Raw genomic sequence first — 19371 nt, 5'->3', positions numbered from 1 at the left:
TAAATACGACATTAAACTTAATTCTTTTAGATCATTCTCTTTCTTACAACATTTGTGTTTAATAGTTTTTCTTACGAATATTTATTTTTAAAAACATAAACATTCATCTTCCATCCAATTTTTCTTCTCTTTTATCAATTAATATTTTGATACTTTATAATTTGTTTGAAATTCCATGACAAACTGGTGACAAATACGCGGTCTAAACCTGTATCCGTGCAGACGCAACAGTATCTCATTTTTATTTATTTTTCAATAATATTGTGATACTTTCTAATTTGTTTAAATTTTTATGACAAACTGGTAATAATTTTGCGGTCCACACCAGTACTCATACGGACGCACGGATAAACATCAGTAATGTGTGAATGCACGGGTAACTACTATTGAGAAATACATTTCATTTTTATCTATTTTGCACAATTATTTTTGTTTCTAAATTGGTGTTTAAATTTTTTTTCTTAACAATCATTGATTTAATTAACTTATATATTTAACTTTGACTATTTTTTATTTTTTTATTTTTAAAATTAACTTTAATTATTTTCTATTTTATTTGAATGTCAAAACAAACGGATGACAATTCCACAATCCACACAAGAACACGTGCGGATGAAAGAGTTTTCCACTACTTAGTTACAAAAGTTGTTAATGATTGTTATTTGCCACACAAATCATAATATAATATGCATTGATACAATTTTGTGAAGAGTGCATAACGGCTCTACTTCCTATTGTTATGCTTTAGCAACGACAGGTCGTTCACTAAATGAATATTTAGAAGTGAAATATAAAAAAAAAAGTATATAAATACTATCACATTGCATTTAATTTATAAAACAAATTTTTAAAATAGCTCTAAAAGAACCAATTAAAGCTTAAAGAATTACAGAGGTGGAAAAAATGATTCTTATGAATTTATATGGAGTGTCATCTCATCTTTTAATTCAAATAAATGTTAAAATATCAAATTCAGCATATAAATATACATAAAAACAACAATTCCCTATTCTCATCCATAACTTTTAAGTATATATAACAAGAATGTTATTTTAAATTTGTGCAAAGTTATGGATATTTAATTTTAAGGCTCTGTTTATAGATATTTAATTTTAAGGCTATGTTTGATTAAAAAGGTGGTTGATTGATAAGCTAATTGCTAATTTATAATTTATGACCGATAGTGTATAGTCTATAGTTGATAGTTGATGATTATAGTTGATGTATAGTCTATAAAAATTTAATTTTCAAATGGAAAAATAACATATACACACCATATCCATAACTAATTATTTCCTAGCATGAATTAAATAGGTTTTAGTGTTTATGGAGTTTTAAAAATCAATTTCTAAAATAAATCATTATTAAATGTATCATGAATACATTCATTTGTTGTTTTTGTCCCTTCAACACACTTAGCATGACACTTCCATAAATTCATTCTTTTTTTAACACACATATACAACTGCCCAAACTACACCTTGGTTTAAAAGGAAGCGGACAATAATTTTTTGGACAATCAGAATTTTGAACACATCTAAGACCAGCTGTAGTGGAAAAAAGAAAATTAAAAAATATATAAATATAATATGATAAAATATTGTGTAGAAAGTAAATAAGAAAATTTAAAAAGGATAAAAAATAATTTACCATTAACGTTCATTGCAAGAAGTAGGAAAAGAAAAATAACCATAACACAAACAAACCTAATTTGACCCATATTTTTCTCCTTTATATGTATAAAGTAGAATCTGATTTTATCACTTATAAGTTAAAATGTTTAGCCCTTATGGAGTTGTGAGAATAAGTTTTTAAAATAAGATTTATTATTACATGCTTCTTAAGTACATCAAAGTGTTGTTTTTGTCTCTTCCACACACTTAGTAAGGAGATTGATAACATAAAGGAACTTATCCACCATAAGAATTTAGTCATTTTTAATACTAAACTTCTATAATCTGACAACCTTTCATGATAGAGAAAGGAATCTTCCATTATTCATTCATTCTTTGACAATTTGGTAGAAATACTTGGGTTGAGCTTAAGATTCAAGGTTGAGGGTAGAGGAGCTGCAGGATTTAAATGGCAGATGTAGTTGCAAATGCAAATACAATTGTAAATGTTGTGATTGTGATAATTTTTGTTGCTCTAATGCGCCTTATAGATATTATGGTGTGTGTGAATTTTAATTGGGAGGTATTTTAAATATACCCATTAAAAAATATTTGATATTATCATATTTCATTATATAGAAAATAAATTGAATTTTAAAATTTTGATTTATAATAAAAATATTTGGGGGCATAGTTGATTTTGTCAACGGTAATCATTGGGCTTAGATAAAGTTGAGACCCGATTCTTCACTATCCCGTCGTTAGAGAAATAATTGTTCTAATAGTGCAAAAGCATGAGAATCAGCATATGCGGGTCGGTTTAGACACTGGGAAGAACTCGCAGAAAAGTCAGACATTCGGAAGAATGTTTCTATGGATGCAGAAACTGTTGTAATATTATAATAATAGATATGTATGATATTTATTCTATTTATATATTAAGACGGTTTGATATTTATTCTATTTATGTTAATCAAGTTAAAAATAAATAAATTTAACTCCCAGTACCGAAAATTTTTGGAAATTTGAAATTTCCGGTAATTTTATACATTGAAATCATACTGGAATTTTGAAATATCTGGTAAATTTCTGGTGCTGGATGTTTTAAATTTCCTGTATGAATATTAACTAGTGATTCATACCGGAAATTTTATATTTCCGGCATAGCTCATCATGCGCAGTAAATTGGTATATCCTAACAAATTTCCGGTACATTTGAGAAATTTAAGAATATCCGGTATTTTTGTATGGGTAAAGTGGTCAAAACACCACCCATGAGGGGGTGCAAGTAAAAAAACGGGGTGGCAAGTTAATTCCTAGTGAAATTGCTAGGGGAAGTTATGGAAAAAAAAGTAAATGATTTGCCAATGGTGTCCACTATCATTATCATTACTCGAAATATGCTTATGAATAAATTGGTTTTATTAGTAGAACATGTAGTACAATTAGACTTCCTTTTTCTTGCAGACAACTTGACAACAATAACTTTGGAGGAAATAGCATTCCAGATTCTTACGTCAACATGTCAAGATTGGTCAAATTGTAAGTCAATTTTGTAATCTCTTGTCTATAAATAGATTTTGCATGCTTTTTCCAGTTGAAGGAATGAATCTCAAGTTCTATTCTAGACCCTTTATCTTATTTTTCAAGGCGTTAACCGTGAAATATCAATTTGAGATACTAATGTCTCTGTGATTAGGAGAAACTTTTGGAGTCAATATTGTTTGTTTCTTTGTACTATCAGGAGCCTTAGGAATTGCAACTTGCAAGGACCGATTCCGGACTTAAGCTTGATACCGCACCTTCTTTTTGTGTAAGCTATACATTAAGAGAAGTGATTGTTCCTGCCAAAGTGAAAAACATTTATCTATATTTTTGAAATAAAGTCTAATGTCAACTCTAATTGCATTTATCAACCACTGTTTACTGTCAAATTTCCAGTGACCTTAGCTTCAATCAGTTGAATGGATCAATTCCTCCTAATAAGCTTGCTGAAAATATCACAACTGTGTAAGAATCTCTGTCATTCAAATGAAATGATTCTATATATTTGGATATTATGTCAATATTCTCCACACAGGTGTTTATTGCTCAAGATTAATCTACTTTTAATTTTTTGACCCCTGGGGTCATGTGCAGTATTTTATCAAACAACAATCTTACTGGAACTATTCCATCCTATTTTTCTGATCTTCCACGTCTCCAGACATTGTAAGTTGCCTTCTGTTTTATCCTTTCTGTATTGTATATAAGCCAAAAAAATTTACTACATATTGAATTTCTTACCATTCTTTTTGATATTTAAATCAATTATTATGTTACGAAATAAATAGCTTTTTTACTTATAACATTCTTTTTGTTAGGTCGCTTGCAAACAATTCATTGGATGGAAGTGTTCCTTCCAGCATTTGGCAGAACAATATTTCAAATGCTGGTAAAAGATTGCTACTGTAAGATCTCTATAGCGTTTCTCTTTTAGCTAGAGGTGTATATTTTAGCGTGTATGAGTAATGCTTGGCTGACCCTTGGTTTCTATTATTGCAGAGAGTTGCAAAACAATCAATTTATAAACATATCAGAAAATACTAATCTTCCTCCAAATGTCACACTCTTGTAAGATTCTCTAAACTTTTTTTTTTTGTGGAGTTCACATCAGCAGTTATAAATAGTATAATTTTATACTTGCTGAAATACAAAGTCAATTTTTTGATGTCTAAACAGCATCACTCTTATCAAAATGATTGTATTTCAGGCTTGATGGGAATCCGCTATGCTCAGATAACACACTGAATCAGTTCTGTAAACTTGAAGGAGCTGGTAGTGAAACAAATGGCACATCTCCAAAAAACTCCAGTGACCCTTGTCCAAATCAAAGATGTCCACCTCATAATGAATTCTATGTGAATTGTTTCTGTGTGAAGAATTGAAGTAATAGAATTGAAGTATAATAATATAGATTTCTATTTATTGGCAGCATCTAAGATCTCAATGCAAATTGATGGCACAAGAGCTTTTACTTATGAGGAGTTGTCTGCTGCTACAAGCAACTTTGACAACAATGCTCAAATTGGACAAGGAGGCTACGGGAAGGTTTATAAAGGTATTCTTTCTAATGGAACTGTGGTTGCCATAAAACGTGCACAGCAAGGATCACTGCAAGGCGAGAAGGAATTTCTCACAGAGATAAGAATACTATCAAGGATACATCAGCGCAACCTTGTGTCTTTGATTGGATACTGTGATGAAGAAGGGGAACAGGTACACTTCATTTCAAAATTCAGAAACTTCGTCAAATGGTTTGCTTAGTATTTTAAATGTCAAATCTTTCCTTTTATCTTCTTCTTTCAAATTTGATGTTATAAACTCACTATCTTATTTCTTTCTCCGACTGTGTTGTATTTATACCACATGGACTGTTTCTTTGTGACTGCAGATGCTGGTTTATGAATTTATGCCCAATGGCACTCTAAGAGACCACGTTTCTGGTACATCATGTGTTCAGCTTTTCTAATTTATTGAATCGGTCTTGTAACATTTTGGTCTCCATTGTATTTTACCGATTAGTAACGAGTAACAACAAACTTTGTTTCATCATCTAGCTTTCCCAAAGTTTGTAATATTTCTTTGTTGCCGCTCATAATGTCCTTAATGTTTTATTATAGTTACATCAGAAAAACCTTTGACTTTTGCTATGAGATTGAAGATAGCACTCGAGTCAGCTAAAGGTCTCATGTATCTGCACACAGAAGCTGACCCTCCGATATTTCACCGAGATGTTAAATCAAGCAACATATTATTAGACTCTAAGTTTACTGCAAAAATTGCAGACTTTGGACTTTCACGACTTGCCCCAGTTTCAGATGTTCACGGCGTTGTACCTGGTCATGTATCCACGGTAGTAAAGGGCACACCGGTAAAGACCTTCATAAGTAGATTTGGTTTTTCTAAAATTGTGCATGTAGATACAAGAAAAGAGTGGATTTCATGGAGGGTTAATTTTATTTATTTGATAAACTTGTGTCTTTATTGTTTTTAACTGTTTTACGTATGCAGGGTTACCTTGATCCAGAGTACTTCTTAACTCACACATTGACTGACAAGAGTGATGTTTACAGTCTTGGTGTTGTGTTTCTAGAACTTTTGACTGGGATGCACCCCATTGCTCATGGGAAAAATATTGTCAGAGAGGTATTTGCTTACCACTAGTCTGCATGCTTCTCTTTATTCTAGGGAATCTTGGTTAACAATAGAGTGCTTATCGATAACACTTTTCTAAATCCTTTTCAGGTTAATCTTGCTTTCGAATCGGGCGAGATATCTTCGATCATTGATAAAAACATGGGGTCTTATCCATTTGAGTATGCAGAAAAGTTTTTAAATTTGGCTCTGAAGTGTTGTGAAGATAAGCCAGAGCCACGTCCTAAAATGGCAGAAGTGGTTAGAATACTCGAAAACATGTGTTCTGTGATGATAGATTCAAATACAATGAGAGATACATCTACAAGCAATGATTCTCGCGAAACAGTCAGCCTTCTAGGCACATCTTCATCCTCAACCAAAAAGACTCCCTTTGTATTAAGAACTGTATAATGTACCTTTTTAGTAGAGTAATCCCAAAAACCAAGGCCATATAGAACTAAGTACAAATTAAAAGTTAGTAGCTTTAGCAATAATGGTTGATTTAATGTGTGGTTTGTGATTAGATATTAGTCTATGAATTAAATGATGAGCTCATATGTTATTACATTAGTTTCTGTGAGATGTTTTCATGTTTATAATTGTTGAATAGATATAACTTTGTACATTTGATACAAGATTGCAAATGTCCACGTGCTTGGGTTTTGTTGGTGTAAGCCTTGTGTAAGGGTGTAAGTGTTTCCCATGTTGAGATGTCAACTTGTACGGCTGGACAAAACTCGAAGGCCCGTTAAAAATTGGTCGTTTAATGAAGGGAATTTCTCTTTACACCCTGTCATCTTCTCCTAGACACTTGACGAACAGTCAAAATTTTCCCCCTTATATTCGGAGATACATCTCCGAACGCATCATTTCTTCATTTTACTTAAAGATTAATTTGGAGATGCATCTGCGAAGGCCCTTCGCCGAATGGGTTCCAGGATATGTTCTCAGTTACATCTCCAAATTAACTTTTCAGGGAATGTTCGCAGTTACGTCACCGTCATCATTGCAATCTTTCGCATGTTATCACTTCCGACAGACTTCTGCAGAAGATCCCATCATTATCCCTCTTGTCTGGGAGATCATGGGTCTGCAAAATCTTAAAATCCCCACTAACTCTTCCACTTCTCGAACACAAAACGCCTAATAACTGTCACGCTTACTTGTCAATTACTTTGAGTACCACTTTTGCCTATAAATATCCATTTCACCATCTCATTCATTCTTTTTTTTTTCATTCTTTCATACTATACTCCTGCGCTTCAGAAAAGAAATAAAAACTCTCCATTCTTTCTTCCTTCATCTATGGCTGCTTCCGCTTCCAACTCCAAGATGGACACCGTCAAAAATCCTTTAGCCTTTGTCATTCTGTCAGCGGAAGAAGACACGATTGAGAGCTTTATTCCAGAACCACCGCAAGACAAAGAGAAAACCTCCATTTGGAAGTTCCAGGTACTCATATGTTTTCCTGTTTCTGAAAAACTTTTGGCTTTTCTAGGACCATACTATACCCCGAAGTCATCCCCTGAAACGGTGAAAGACTTTTTTCCTTGTTATCTTCGTACAATGCCTCCAGCATTCGAACAACGCATGTTAGACATGAAATTTCTAGATCCATCTGAACGTGTATTCCGATCAGCTCCCACACTAAATAATAAAGAATACAATGCGTGACTCGACAGAGTACAGAGCCATCAAAAGGAACATTGGAAAACCTAGGTATTTTCGACCTGATACAGCTCTCTAGAATTGGCCCTAGGTACAACCCCTTATGTTAATTGCTTTGATCTTTTTTGGGAAGGATCGACGATCACCTTTCAACTCCCTATGGTCACGCCAATTCTCTTCGACGTGGCAGCTATAACGGGCCTCTCACCTCTAAGAGAAGTTTTCGACCTTACTCTAGAAACCAATCAAAAGTTTAATTTTGACAATTCTAACTTCAAACAGTATATTGCCGACCACCATGATAAAGTCAATGAAGAAGATTTTGACATAGAGCATGTTGCATTTTTTGACCCTTTGGCTTTCTTCTTTCTGCTTTTGCTCAGGCTCTTTGCAAGTAGCAAAGGGTGACATTCCTTTAGCAATTCAGTTTCATGAGGGTGGAAAGATATCCTTGGGTAAACTGCTACTGGCAGATTTGTATTTATCACCTTGTTTCTTGAAACAACAATATTTGTTTTGACCATGGCTCCTTTTGTGGATCGAACTGTTGGTTACACCTAGTTTAGAAACAAATTTTTTTGGTGTTTTGCCTGCTGCTGCTGCTGCCACATCAACCATTGTTTAGGCGACATTTCTAACTCCAACACTCTTGTCCATAAAATCCTTGCTTAGGCTTCACCATTTATCAGCCAACTCTTGTAGCAACACAATTTGGTTTTAGCCAAATGGTCCCAAAGTCTCTCTACAAGTGGGCAGATGATATTTGCTAGTCGGAGCGTAAACTCAGCCCACAACAATATCGAGACTATTTGAAGTTTCAACACAACCAATTCTTTGAATTGCCAACATTCAAATTCCAACAATCTTTCTATTAGACAAAAGAATTCGAAGAATGGTGGTCGAAGTACCTTAAAGGCGCCTTTTCTAAACCAGTTTTTCTTCCAAGGTTGGCAACTGCCATTTCTAATTTACCGGAAACTTTGGTAGCCAAAACAGGTATACATCTTTACATCTTAAAACAAACCCCAAAAAGTAAGTTTTTACCCGCTCTCTTTGTTTTCTCTTATCAAATTCGACATAGCCTTAACTCTGTCTTTTCCCAGGGTTCAAAGAGAGGTCATGATTCTCCCGCTGCTTCCATAAAACCCAAGAGGAAGAAAATTTCAAAAACTTAACAAGTACATATACGCACTTACAATTTCTTTTATTTCCTTTTTAGGTCTTGTTTTTCGACATTCTCATCACTATTTATTTCTTTATTTCCATAGGATACATCAAAGCAACCAGAGGGCCAAATTGAAGACACAAGTTCCCACAACAACGAAAAGACTCAAATCCTAAAACAAACCCGTGAAAAGCGACCAACCTCTAATTGATGAACTAGTAGAAGCAACAACCATAAATCCACCCACTCTAGACCCAAAGAAACAAAGTCAAACTATCAATGTAGAACTCCAAGAAAAAGAACAAAGTCCTAAGGTATTGGTTGTATTTTTTCTCTTTTTGACGGCATATACCTTCACATAGCTCTAATTTGTTTCATTTATCATGTACCTCCAAAAAAACAATGAACATTTGTCGGATAGAATCCCAAGCAAGAAATTATAATAATGAAAAATAAAATTTTCATTTATTGGCGAAATTCTTGAACAACTTAATGTTTGTAGCTTAGTGGTTTGGTATGTGTAGTGGAAGCTTAAGGTTACTGGTTCGACACTTCACTACCGCTCTATTTTTCAATCTAAACTAATGTTAAAGTATATGGGTTCTAATAATTAACATTTCTCAAAATTTAATTATAAAATAAACAAATTTTATTTTCAATAATTTTTTATTATAACCCTTATATTCATATTTTAATATTTATTTATTTATTGTAATATTTATTTTAATTTTGTGTTCGTGATTTTTTTTTTTATTTTAGAGACAAATAAAAAATCAATTTTTTATAAGGGGTCTATTTTTTTTATTTGTCTAGGGCCTCTAAAAACTCGGGATCGACCCTGGTCTCTGGCACTTCGGGGATTTTGTGTGATATTATTGTTGCCTAATATGGAGTTGTCCGGTCTTCTTCAATACTAGTAAGGATACTAGGGTCTCTTTGTTTGGTGTCTTCTTGGTGGAAGTGAGTTGCTCTTCTTGAGTACAAAGTTGAGGACACCTCGGATTGGTTTATGGACCACTCCTACAAATAATATATTTTATTATAAAGCTTTCACCCCAGTCAATAAATAACCGAGCTTTCATTCCTGACACGTTGCAAGCAGTGTTTTAAAAATCAGACCGGACCGGCCGGTCGGATCAATCGAACCGGGAACCGGCCAGGTAACCGGTCTGGTTCAATAGTCAGATCAGGTATGCCATCAAACCGGTGGGAACCGGTGAAAATCGGAAAATCGGCGGTTTAATTGCTTCTTTTTTTTTAACTTTTTTTTAAAATTTTTTTTAAAACTTTTTTTTAACATTTCTTTTAAACTTTTTTTTAAATATATTTAGTAGTGTATTACTTAAATAGCATTCTCACATAGTTTTTTTCGTTAGTGACAAATTAAAAACTTTATTATCTATTTGTTATCTTTGCTAATAAATTTTCTTAAATAGCATAAACATATTGAATTTTATTTGATTTTCTTTTTAGGAGGATCCTATTTTGAATTAAATTTGGTACGCATTGGAGTTATTTTGTTATAAACTATTCAATTAGATTATGTTGTAATTAGACTTTGTTTGCAATTAGACTTTGTAATTTTTTACTATTTTGTTATGTGTGATACCTTTGTTTAAAATTTGAATTTAAGTTATGAAATTGTGAATTTATGATATGATATTTTTAAAAAATTTAAAAGCTAGTTATATTTTTTTAGAGACTGAATCATCCGGTTCAATCGGTTTTATACCTATATAATGACAGGTCTATTCAACCGAGTTATTCGGTTTGGTCGTGCGGTTCGACCAGTGACCCATTGGTTCGACCGATAAACTAGTGACCCAGTACCCTCACCGGTTCGATGACCGGTCCGGTTTTTAAAACACTGATTGCAAGTATTTTAATTTTTAAAAATACCATATATTCTCTTTGTTGTATTAGAAAATTGACGGGAAAACTAACTTAGAGACACGCTTCAAATCCTAGAAACTGCGGTTAATGTTTTTATTTCATTTTAATGATTGATTCCATTTTACAGTGATGTCTTTCTTCATATTGTATTTTTAAATAAAAAATAAGCTACTTTTCACCATGTGAAATATTAAACTTTTCACCTCGGTTATGATTTTCAACCTAGGTGAAATAGTATATATATATATATATATATATATATATATATATATATATATATATATATATATATATATATATATATATATATATATATATATATATATATATATATATATATATATATATATTATAGCTTGTAGCTCTCTTCAGTTTCACTTGCCTAAAATAACACACTCAGAACCCTAATAAAGTTTATCATCTATATTAACAAAGAAAGCTTTAAACACATATTATATATCCTCAACTATTTCACCATCATATCATAACTCCATATACATATCTTCCCCAGCTCATCAAAGACCAAAAAGATTTCTTTGACTTCTTCCTCACATATCTGATACATAAAAGATCACTACTCATGTTACATTAGCTTTGTTGTTATTGTTATTATTGTTGTTGTTATTGTTGTGGTTGTTTTTGAGACCATAAACCCTAGAGGTTTAATCTTCTTGTTGTTGTTTAAACTTAGATTGAATGTTATATGTTGTTGTTTTTGTTGAGATAAGTACGTAACAGGTTTATTGTTGATGTTGATGTTGTTGTTGTTTTGTTGAGATATATTTTGTTGTTTAGTTGTTGTTATTAAGTTTGAGATAGATATTGATATTGAGATATTATTTTTATGATTCTTTGTGGGTCTCTCACCTTGTTTTGCAGAACCTGTGAATAGGATATTAGAGTGATAGAAAACAGTTGAATTTATATTAACTATTTTTTATTGTTTGTTTCATTAACCCCTCTTTGAACATATAATCTATTAAATTGATTTTAAAAATAATAATATGAAAAATTATGTTTTATTCGGAAAAACATCTTACAATATTAATCAATATTTTTCAAGCAATTTGTAAGCCAATATTCATCTCTCGTTTTATATTTATAAGAAAAGAATAAAAGAAAAAATCAATATTATCTTCAATAGTTAGAGATTCGTTGTTATATTTGTATAACATCTAAAACAGTTAATCAACATTCATATAGTAGAGTTTCGTGTTGATAATGTATTATGAAAATAAACAAAACAATATAGGAGAGAAGAACAGAAGAAGAAAGTGTGTTGTATTATTCTCTCATTATCAATATTACTTTCAAATATAATATGAGTCATATTTATAAGACATATATCATGAAAGAATAGTCAATATGAAATTCCCTCATTAATAGACATCCATAATTATTTCATTTATAACAATTTTATCATTTTATCAATTGTTAGTTGGTCTAGTGGTGATTGGTCATAAACTTGGTAGGGAGGAGCACGATTAGATCTCTAGCAACCGTGATTCATAGGGAGTTGGAACTAGGAGTGGCAAAACGGGCCGACCCGCCGGGCATGCCCGTTTTGCCCGCACTTTTGTACGGGGCGGGTAAAGGTTTTAGGACCTCAACCTCTAGTGTGACCGTCTCGCCCTGCCCCATTTTTTATGTGGGCTTTTGCGAGCACATGCATTAACATAAATTTTGTATCTTTAGGCTTAAAAAGTGTAGTGCCCGCGGGTTTAATCCGTCTCGCCCTTAATTTTTTGCGGGGCGGGCCAAGGTTTTAGGTCCACACTCTCAACTATGACTGCCCCACCATATTTTCTTGCAGACTTTTACGGACGGGCATGTCCATTTACCATCCCTAGTTGGAACCACTTGACATGAGAACTTAGTCCTAAATCAGATTAATTTGTTCAATAGACCGAATACTAGTGGTTAAAAAAAAAGAAGCTAATAACAGAAATTAAATAGAGCTAATGCTTTACTAACATGAATTAATAGGTTTTACTCCTTACGGAGTTTAAAAATCAATTCCTAAAATAAATCTTTATTAAATGTATCTTGAATACATTCATTCCCCTTCAACCACTTAGCATGATACTTGCATAAAATACTTACTAATCATTTGAAATCATTCTATTTTTTAACACACATATACACCAGCCCATACTACACTTCGGTTTAAAAATAACCAGACAATAATATTTTGGACAATCAGAGTCTTGAACACATTTAAAAGTAGCTGTAATGAAAAAAGAAAATAAAAGAATATAAGTATAATGTGATAAAATATTGTGTTGTAGATAATTAAGGTAATTTGAAGAAAAAAAATATATAAAAAAAAAAAAATAGTTACCGTTAACGTTCATTGCAACAAGAAATTGAAAAAGAAAGATAATCATAACACAAGCAAATCTAACAATTTGATCCATATTTTCCCTTTGCATATATAAAGTATAATAGAATTTTTTCACTTTATAATTTATAAAGTTTATGTACTGTTTACATTAATAAAAATTATTACTAAATGCTTCTTAAGTGCACCAAAATGCTGTGATTGTCTCTTCTGTTCACTAATAAGTAGATCACATAAAAAAAAATTATCCATCATAAGAATTCATTCATTTTTAATATTAAACTTGCATAATAACTTTTCATGATTGAGAAAGGAAAATAAGAAATTTAAAAAAAAAAAAAAAAACACTCCAATAAAATATTGATTTTCTAACTAGTTTTCACCTTGGTTGGATATTGGATTGAAGTGAAATATATTCCAATATACACCATCTTTTTTTATTTATAATTAAATTAAAAAAAAACTATTCATTTTCTAGGTTAGGAAACCAAACGTTGAAAAAATCTCCTATGTTAGAGCACAATGAACAAGATGAAGATAGGAAAAGAGAAAAAACTGTAATTAACTTTTATTTAATTGAAAAACGGTTACAACGAATGATTCTCTATCTATATCATTACAAAGAAAAAAAATGTTACATATACTAAATTCATATTTGGCCAAATTAATTAAAGTTCAACACAATGTCCAAAACAAACTAACAGCTAACAGTCTAAATGTGCAATTACACTTCAACACCATCCCTTAATTTACATTCAGAGTAAAATCAACAACATCAATTTCATTCTTCAAATTGATGTGCTCAGTTTTGACAGTTTTCGTCATAACAACTGCAAGTTGCTTCTGGATGCTAAAGTGCACCACTTCTAGCACTTCATTCTGAATTTGATTCCTCAGAAAATGAAACATTGTGTCAATGTGTTTGCTTCTCCCATGCAACACTGGGTTCTTGGCACAGCTTGTGGCAGATTTGTTGTCAATCATCAACTTCACATGCTTGCTCACTTTGATCTTCAGATCCTGCAACAAATTCATTAGTCAAACAGCTTGACGCGCAGACAAAGTACCTACAATGTATTCAGCTTCACAAGTTGACAACGCAACCACTGGTTGCTTCTTGAAGCACCAAGAAATGGGACTTCCCAGATATTTGAAATAATATCTAGAAGTACTTCTTCTATCAATTCTATCACCACCCATTCAGAGTCTGAGTAGCACATCAGTTCTGACTCACATTCAGTCAGCACCAGAAGGGAACAAAACTCCAAACTTTAGAGTCATCTTAATATACCTCAGAATCCTAACTGCAACTTGGTAATGTGACCACTTTGGTTTTTCAGAAACCTACTCATCATTCCAACTATGTAACAGATGCAAGGTATGACATTACAGAGATATAGAGTCAACCAATTATTTAAAAGTTGTAGTATCTACATCATCACCATCATCATCAGAATTCGGCTTGTGATTCCTCTTAGCAGGTGTGATTGTAGACTTGCAATTTGTTCACTCAAATCTCTTTAGAAGTTCAAGTTCATACTTTAGCTTATACAAATAATATCCTTCTCAGAGTACAAAATCTCCATCTCTAGAAAATATACCATATTTCTCAAATTCATTCATCAACACCTTCTTGAACTTGACAATCTCATTCGAACAACTTCCAGTCAGCAATATATCATCAACATAGAGACGTACTAGAATCATATTGCCTTCAGAAGAATGTTGAACATAAACACCATATTTCATCTCACATTTATGAAACCCCAGCTTCTTGAAAAACAAATCAATCTTCAAATTCTAAACTCTGGGAGCTTGCTTCAATCCATATAAGGCTTTATGCAACTTATACACCATCCTTTTCTGATTCTTTTTCACAAATCCAGGAGGTTATAACACAAAAACTTCTTCTTGTAAAAGATCATTCATAAATGAAGATTTAACATCAGATGTATCATTGATCAATTCCTATTGGCAGCTATAGCAATCACCAACCTGATTGTTTTGTGTCTAGCTAAAGGTGCAAACACCTCAAAGTAATCTAGTCCAGGTTTCTGAAGAAAACCTCTAGCTACTAACGTTGCTTTGCATTTCACAATTGATCCATCTGGCTTCATCTTCACCTTGAAAACCCATATGAGGTTGATGGCTTTTTTCTCCTTTGGAAGCCCGATGAACTCCCAATTATTGTTTATTTCTATAGCCTCAAGTTCTTCTTTCATGGCCTTCATCCAGACATTATTCTTGAGTGATTCTTCTGTATTCACGAGTTCAGAATCTAATAACATGGCACACTAAATGACTTTGCCTTCAAAGTCTATTTCAGTTTTGCGTAACATGTCAAAATCTACAAATCTTCAGGATATTTGTCTCATTCTTTGTGGTCTCTGAATTTGTTTTGAATCTTCTACAAAACCTACAACAGTGTCAGCTTCTAGACCACCTTCAGAAACACCATCTTCAGAATTACCACCTTCAGAAACATGATAACCTCCAGAAGTTTGACCCCTAGAGTCTTGACCATCAGAGTCTGTGTAACACCCTTCTAAACTCATATATCATTTACGAATAATTTAATTAAAAATCTCCACACAAAGATGTCACGCGTCATACAACATAGTCAAATCAATATGCTCCTTAACACAGGTTATTTTTATCATAAGAATTATTCATAAACATGCATATTCATGTTATTTATTCAACTTTTTAAATTAATCAAAACATCACAGCGGAATCATCATCATATAATTATTATCAACTTCCAAACTCATGACATAAGTCTCATTAAAGAGTTGAAACAAAACATAATGCGACATAAAATTATTCAACGAAGCATTCCAAACCCGATGTTAAATATTAGAGCAAGACACTTCTATAACTAACGGAAACTACTAAAATACTTCATGAGTTATCTTACTTACATCCGAAAGCTACTCCTGAGTATCTGCATGTTACCAACGTGGAGGCAACATTCAAACAACAAGGGTGAGTAATCACAATCAATTATAAAAAGTATAAGAGAAAAGTAAACTTCAAGGGTATAGTCTACAAATCAAGCAGCAACAACGTAACATATACTCACACCTTCATATTCATCACTAAATAATCACATAACAAATTTCAAATATTCACACATCATGTTTCATCAACAAGAAGTCATACATTTATCACAAAACCAATCACAATGTATCATCACCACACATATCATCAACAAACTCATGCAACGTCACATAGAATATTAATGCAACAACAACACCAACTCAATGCATGTGGTACCAATTATGAACACCTAGATCATTTCCATCCATGATCCCCATCATAGGATCGATTCCCTCTTGGAACCAGAGCACATCACAACTTGCTACCATCACCATATTAACGCTTCACTAAAATTCTCGGACAATAAATTCTAGCTACTCGCACCCAATCCGCACAATGGGATTGAGGCTCATCAAAAGCGTACCAACATTCAAAACACCATGAATGCATGATTAACAACATGTACAACAACATCACATATATATTCGACCACGAATAGTCAATTGCATCACCATCAACAACATAATTCATTATCATATAACATGTGTATATATATATATATATATATATTATTATAACAATTCATCTAATTCATTCTTCATCAATCATCACAAAATAACAAAACATATGTCTACTCATCCCTTTTTCAATCTATAATTAACTACAATTAACCTCTTACCTTAGAAATCTCCTAGAAATTGCTTCTTCAAACTCTATGGATGAATTCTTCCTTGTTCTTATATGCCCTATTCCCCTTTACCTTTTTTCTCTGTTTCTCCCTATTTCACGTATGATGCAACATCGTTCTCCCTTTTCCCTAATTTTTCCCTTTTTATCTAATATCACCATACCCTTATTATGTTTTTCTTCATATGCCCCCACTTATCCTAATGCAATTACCCCCAATACCCTTAAAATCTCTACACTTCTAATTATTTTATTTACCTCATTTATTTTATTAATAAACTATATATGACTATTATTTAAATAATTCTAATTAATTCTCATTCTCACTACTATTCCCACCAATATCCAAAACTCTCAAACTTATCTAATTAAATCACCAAAAATATAATTAAATAAAGACCACAAACTCCAATTAAATCAATTTAATTTAATTTCTAGAAAACGGGGTGTTACCCTCTGAACCACCTTCAGAGTTTGTATCACTTCCAGAGTCTTCGTCTGAGTTAACTTTAGAGTCGCCTTCAGACTCTAATTCACCTTCAGAATCATAAACATCTTCTGATTTTGACTCATCTTCAGAAACTACTTCCAAACTTTCTTCAGAAGGACCTCTAACACCAGAGGTAGGATTAGACGTGTTCCAATCCCAAGTTTTTTACTCTTCCACTATGACATCTCTGTTGAATTTCACCTTCTTAGAGATTGGACAATAACTCTTTATAAGCACTTGTATTATGGTACCCCACCAATAACATCATTTTAATTCTATCATCTAGCTTCTTTCTAGTAGCACCTGAAACATGTTTATAGCAAACAGAACCGAATAACCTAAGATGACGCACACTTTGCTTATCTCCAGTCCACTTCTCAAAAGGGACAACTTCCTTCAACTCTTAGTTGGACACCTGTTGAGCACATACGTTGCAGTGGAAACAACTTCTCCCTACAACGAATAAGGTAGATTCTTCTCCTTTACCATGTTCCTTGTCATATCAAGCAAAGTACGATTTATTCTTTCAGCAATACCATTGTGTTATGGAGTATACGGAGCAATCACGTCATGCTTAACTCCATTTTCTTCATAGAAATATCTGAACTCTGTAAAGTTATACTCACCTCTAACATCGATTCTAAGAATCTTCAACTTCTAACCCCTATGTCTTTCTGCCTTCACCTTGAACTTCTGAAACTCATTAAACACCTCAGGCTTAAACTTGATGATTGATACCCATGTCATTATTGTGAACTCATCCATAAATGACACAAAATACTTGTTTCCTCCAAGTGAAGGTTCTGGGAATGGCCCACACACATCAGAATGCAGAACTCCCAAAGCATGTTTTGCTCTTGGAACCACTTATGATGCAAATGGCAATCTAGGTTGCTTACCTTTCATGCATATCTCACATGACTTATTAGGCCTCACAATCTTGGGAATGCCATGTACCAGCTTCTTAGAACTCAGAATCGTGATGCTTTGAAATTCATCAACCATTGGCCAAAAGATTACAGGACTGCCGCACTCTGTTGAGTAGTGGTTTTGGGATGTAATGCATCTATCAGGGGTTAGAAGACTTGCGCAGGATCAGTTATGTTACAGTTAACCATGTTATATTGTCTGCGTCATATAGAGAGATGGCACTTGGAGACTTCATCTTTTCATTTTCCACATGACATAGTGAGATATCCATCACACTAGATGATGTCCCATGATTGATGCATCTTTCAATCAGTGAAGGACTATTAGACCATAGCGGGATTATCATATATTAAGTAGTGGTTATGGTGGTGGACTATTTGGGAGCTCACCCAAGGGATGCCCTACAGGAGTTAGAAGTCACCCAAGGGTGCCATGCTAGGTTTCAATTCCTTGAAAAGTTGTATACACATAATTGCTTACGGTAGGGCAAACTGCTGGTGATGATGAGCAGGTTATGCACCATATAGCATATGCATTGAGAGCATACCTGTTGTACTTGGTTTCCACGTCCATTTTTGTGAACAAGAGTGCCACTTATGTGGAAGTGGTCTACCTGAGATACTTCTCTAACTTGGAGTGGATCCATGAGTAAAATTGGAGGGTTGCTTGTTTTGTCTACTTGTAGTCCAAGTTAGCTGAAGATTATATGTGAAAGACCAAACAAATGACACGCAGCATCACACTGTTGATGGTAATGTTTCTGCATCTTTTAGTGTTTGTGTGTCATTTTCATAAAACTTCTGCTACAAAAATCTTAATGATTCATATGTGCCATTTTCATGTTTGGATCCACCAAAACTTCCCATGCATATTTGGTCGGTCATGTGTTCTGACCTACACTAAGGACATGCCAATTATTTCTGCATTCATCGCACTCAGTGGGAATCAGGCGACAGAGTCATTCAGAATGTACCATAACCACTTGGTAGTAGAGGATATACACTCCCAAGCATACATAGATCACTATGAGACGTGCCCCTTGGAGGACATAGTCTTCTACTCTGGATGGTTGACTTGCCGGTCATATTTGTTGTATCCACATTTGCCTGTGCGCGTCATATGATAGTTCGGCTACATGTAGTTAATTCCCAAAGACCCCTCTGATTATGCCCCTCTCGCTATACCATATAGAGATGTAGATGTCATGTTTGATGATTATCTTAATCATCAGGTACTGGATGAGGCACAGAGTACCATAGCTCCTATCGTCTAGAGTGTTGCACACGGATATACCATTGGTATTTCAGGGTGTCACATTTTTATATGATGCTAGATGCTCCGGATAACCCACCTAGGCCAGTTCATC

At 33.3% G+C, this 19371-nt stretch overlaps 1 protein-coding gene across 4 annotated transcripts; it reads left to right on the top strand.

The window, feature by feature from the left end:
* Window positions 1-2991: 2991 nt before the first annotated feature.
* Window positions 2992-9997, top strand: LOC131623420 (probable LRR receptor-like serine/threonine-protein kinase At1g06840). Of its 4 annotated transcripts, none has more exons than XR_009290196.1 (14): window positions 2992-3155; window positions 3358-3426; window positions 3555-3623; window positions 3753-3824; window positions 3977-4063; window positions 4158-4226; window positions 4366-4490; window positions 4588-4871; window positions 5047-5098; window positions 5276-5526; window positions 5667-5801; window positions 5901-8638; window positions 8729-8939; window positions 9439-9997. XR_009290196.1 is itself a non-coding variant. In XM_058894432.1 (12 exons), the coding sequence occupies exons 1-12, from the start codon at window positions 3136-3138 to the stop codon at window positions 6201-6203; spliced, it is 1536 nt and encodes a 511-aa protein (XP_058750415.1). In that variant the 5' UTR covers window positions 2992-3135; the 3' UTR covers window positions 6204-9053. The 4 variants fall into 4 exon arrangements, 1 of the variants encoding a protein (XP_058750415.1); XR_009290195.1 differs by lacking the exon at window positions 9439-9997 and having other exon boundaries at window positions 5901-8456; window positions 8564-8638; window positions 8729-9053; XR_009290193.1 differs by lacking the exon at window positions 9439-9997 and having other exon boundaries at window positions 8729-9053.
* Window positions 9998-19371: the final 9374 nt, after the last annotated feature.

The sequence above is a fragment of the Vicia villosa genome, unplaced genomic scaffold, assembly GCF_029867415.1.
Source record: "Vicia villosa cultivar HV-30 ecotype Madison, WI unplaced genomic scaffold, Vvil1.0 ctg.000063F_1_1_1, whole genome shotgun sequence".
NCBI classification, from domain to species: domain Eukaryota; kingdom Viridiplantae; phylum Streptophyta; class Magnoliopsida; order Fabales; family Fabaceae; genus Vicia; species Vicia villosa.
This window is presented reverse-complemented; position numbering and strand designations above follow the sequence as displayed.

What these genes read in the sequence shown, in the direction of transcription:
- LOC131623420 (XM_058894432.1), top strand. Translation starts at nt 3,136, where the DNA reads ATGTCAAGATTGGTCAAATT. An exon ending in CCTCCAAATGTCACACTCTT is followed by an intron (nt 4,227 to 4,365) that starts GTAAGATTCTCT and finishes ATTGTATTTCAG; the next exon opens with GCTTGATGGGAATCCGCTAT. An exon ending in TCTAAGAGACCACGTTTCTG is followed by an intron (nt 5,099 to 5,275) that starts GTACATCATGTG and finishes GTTTTATTATAG; the next exon opens with TTACATCAGAAAAACCTTTG.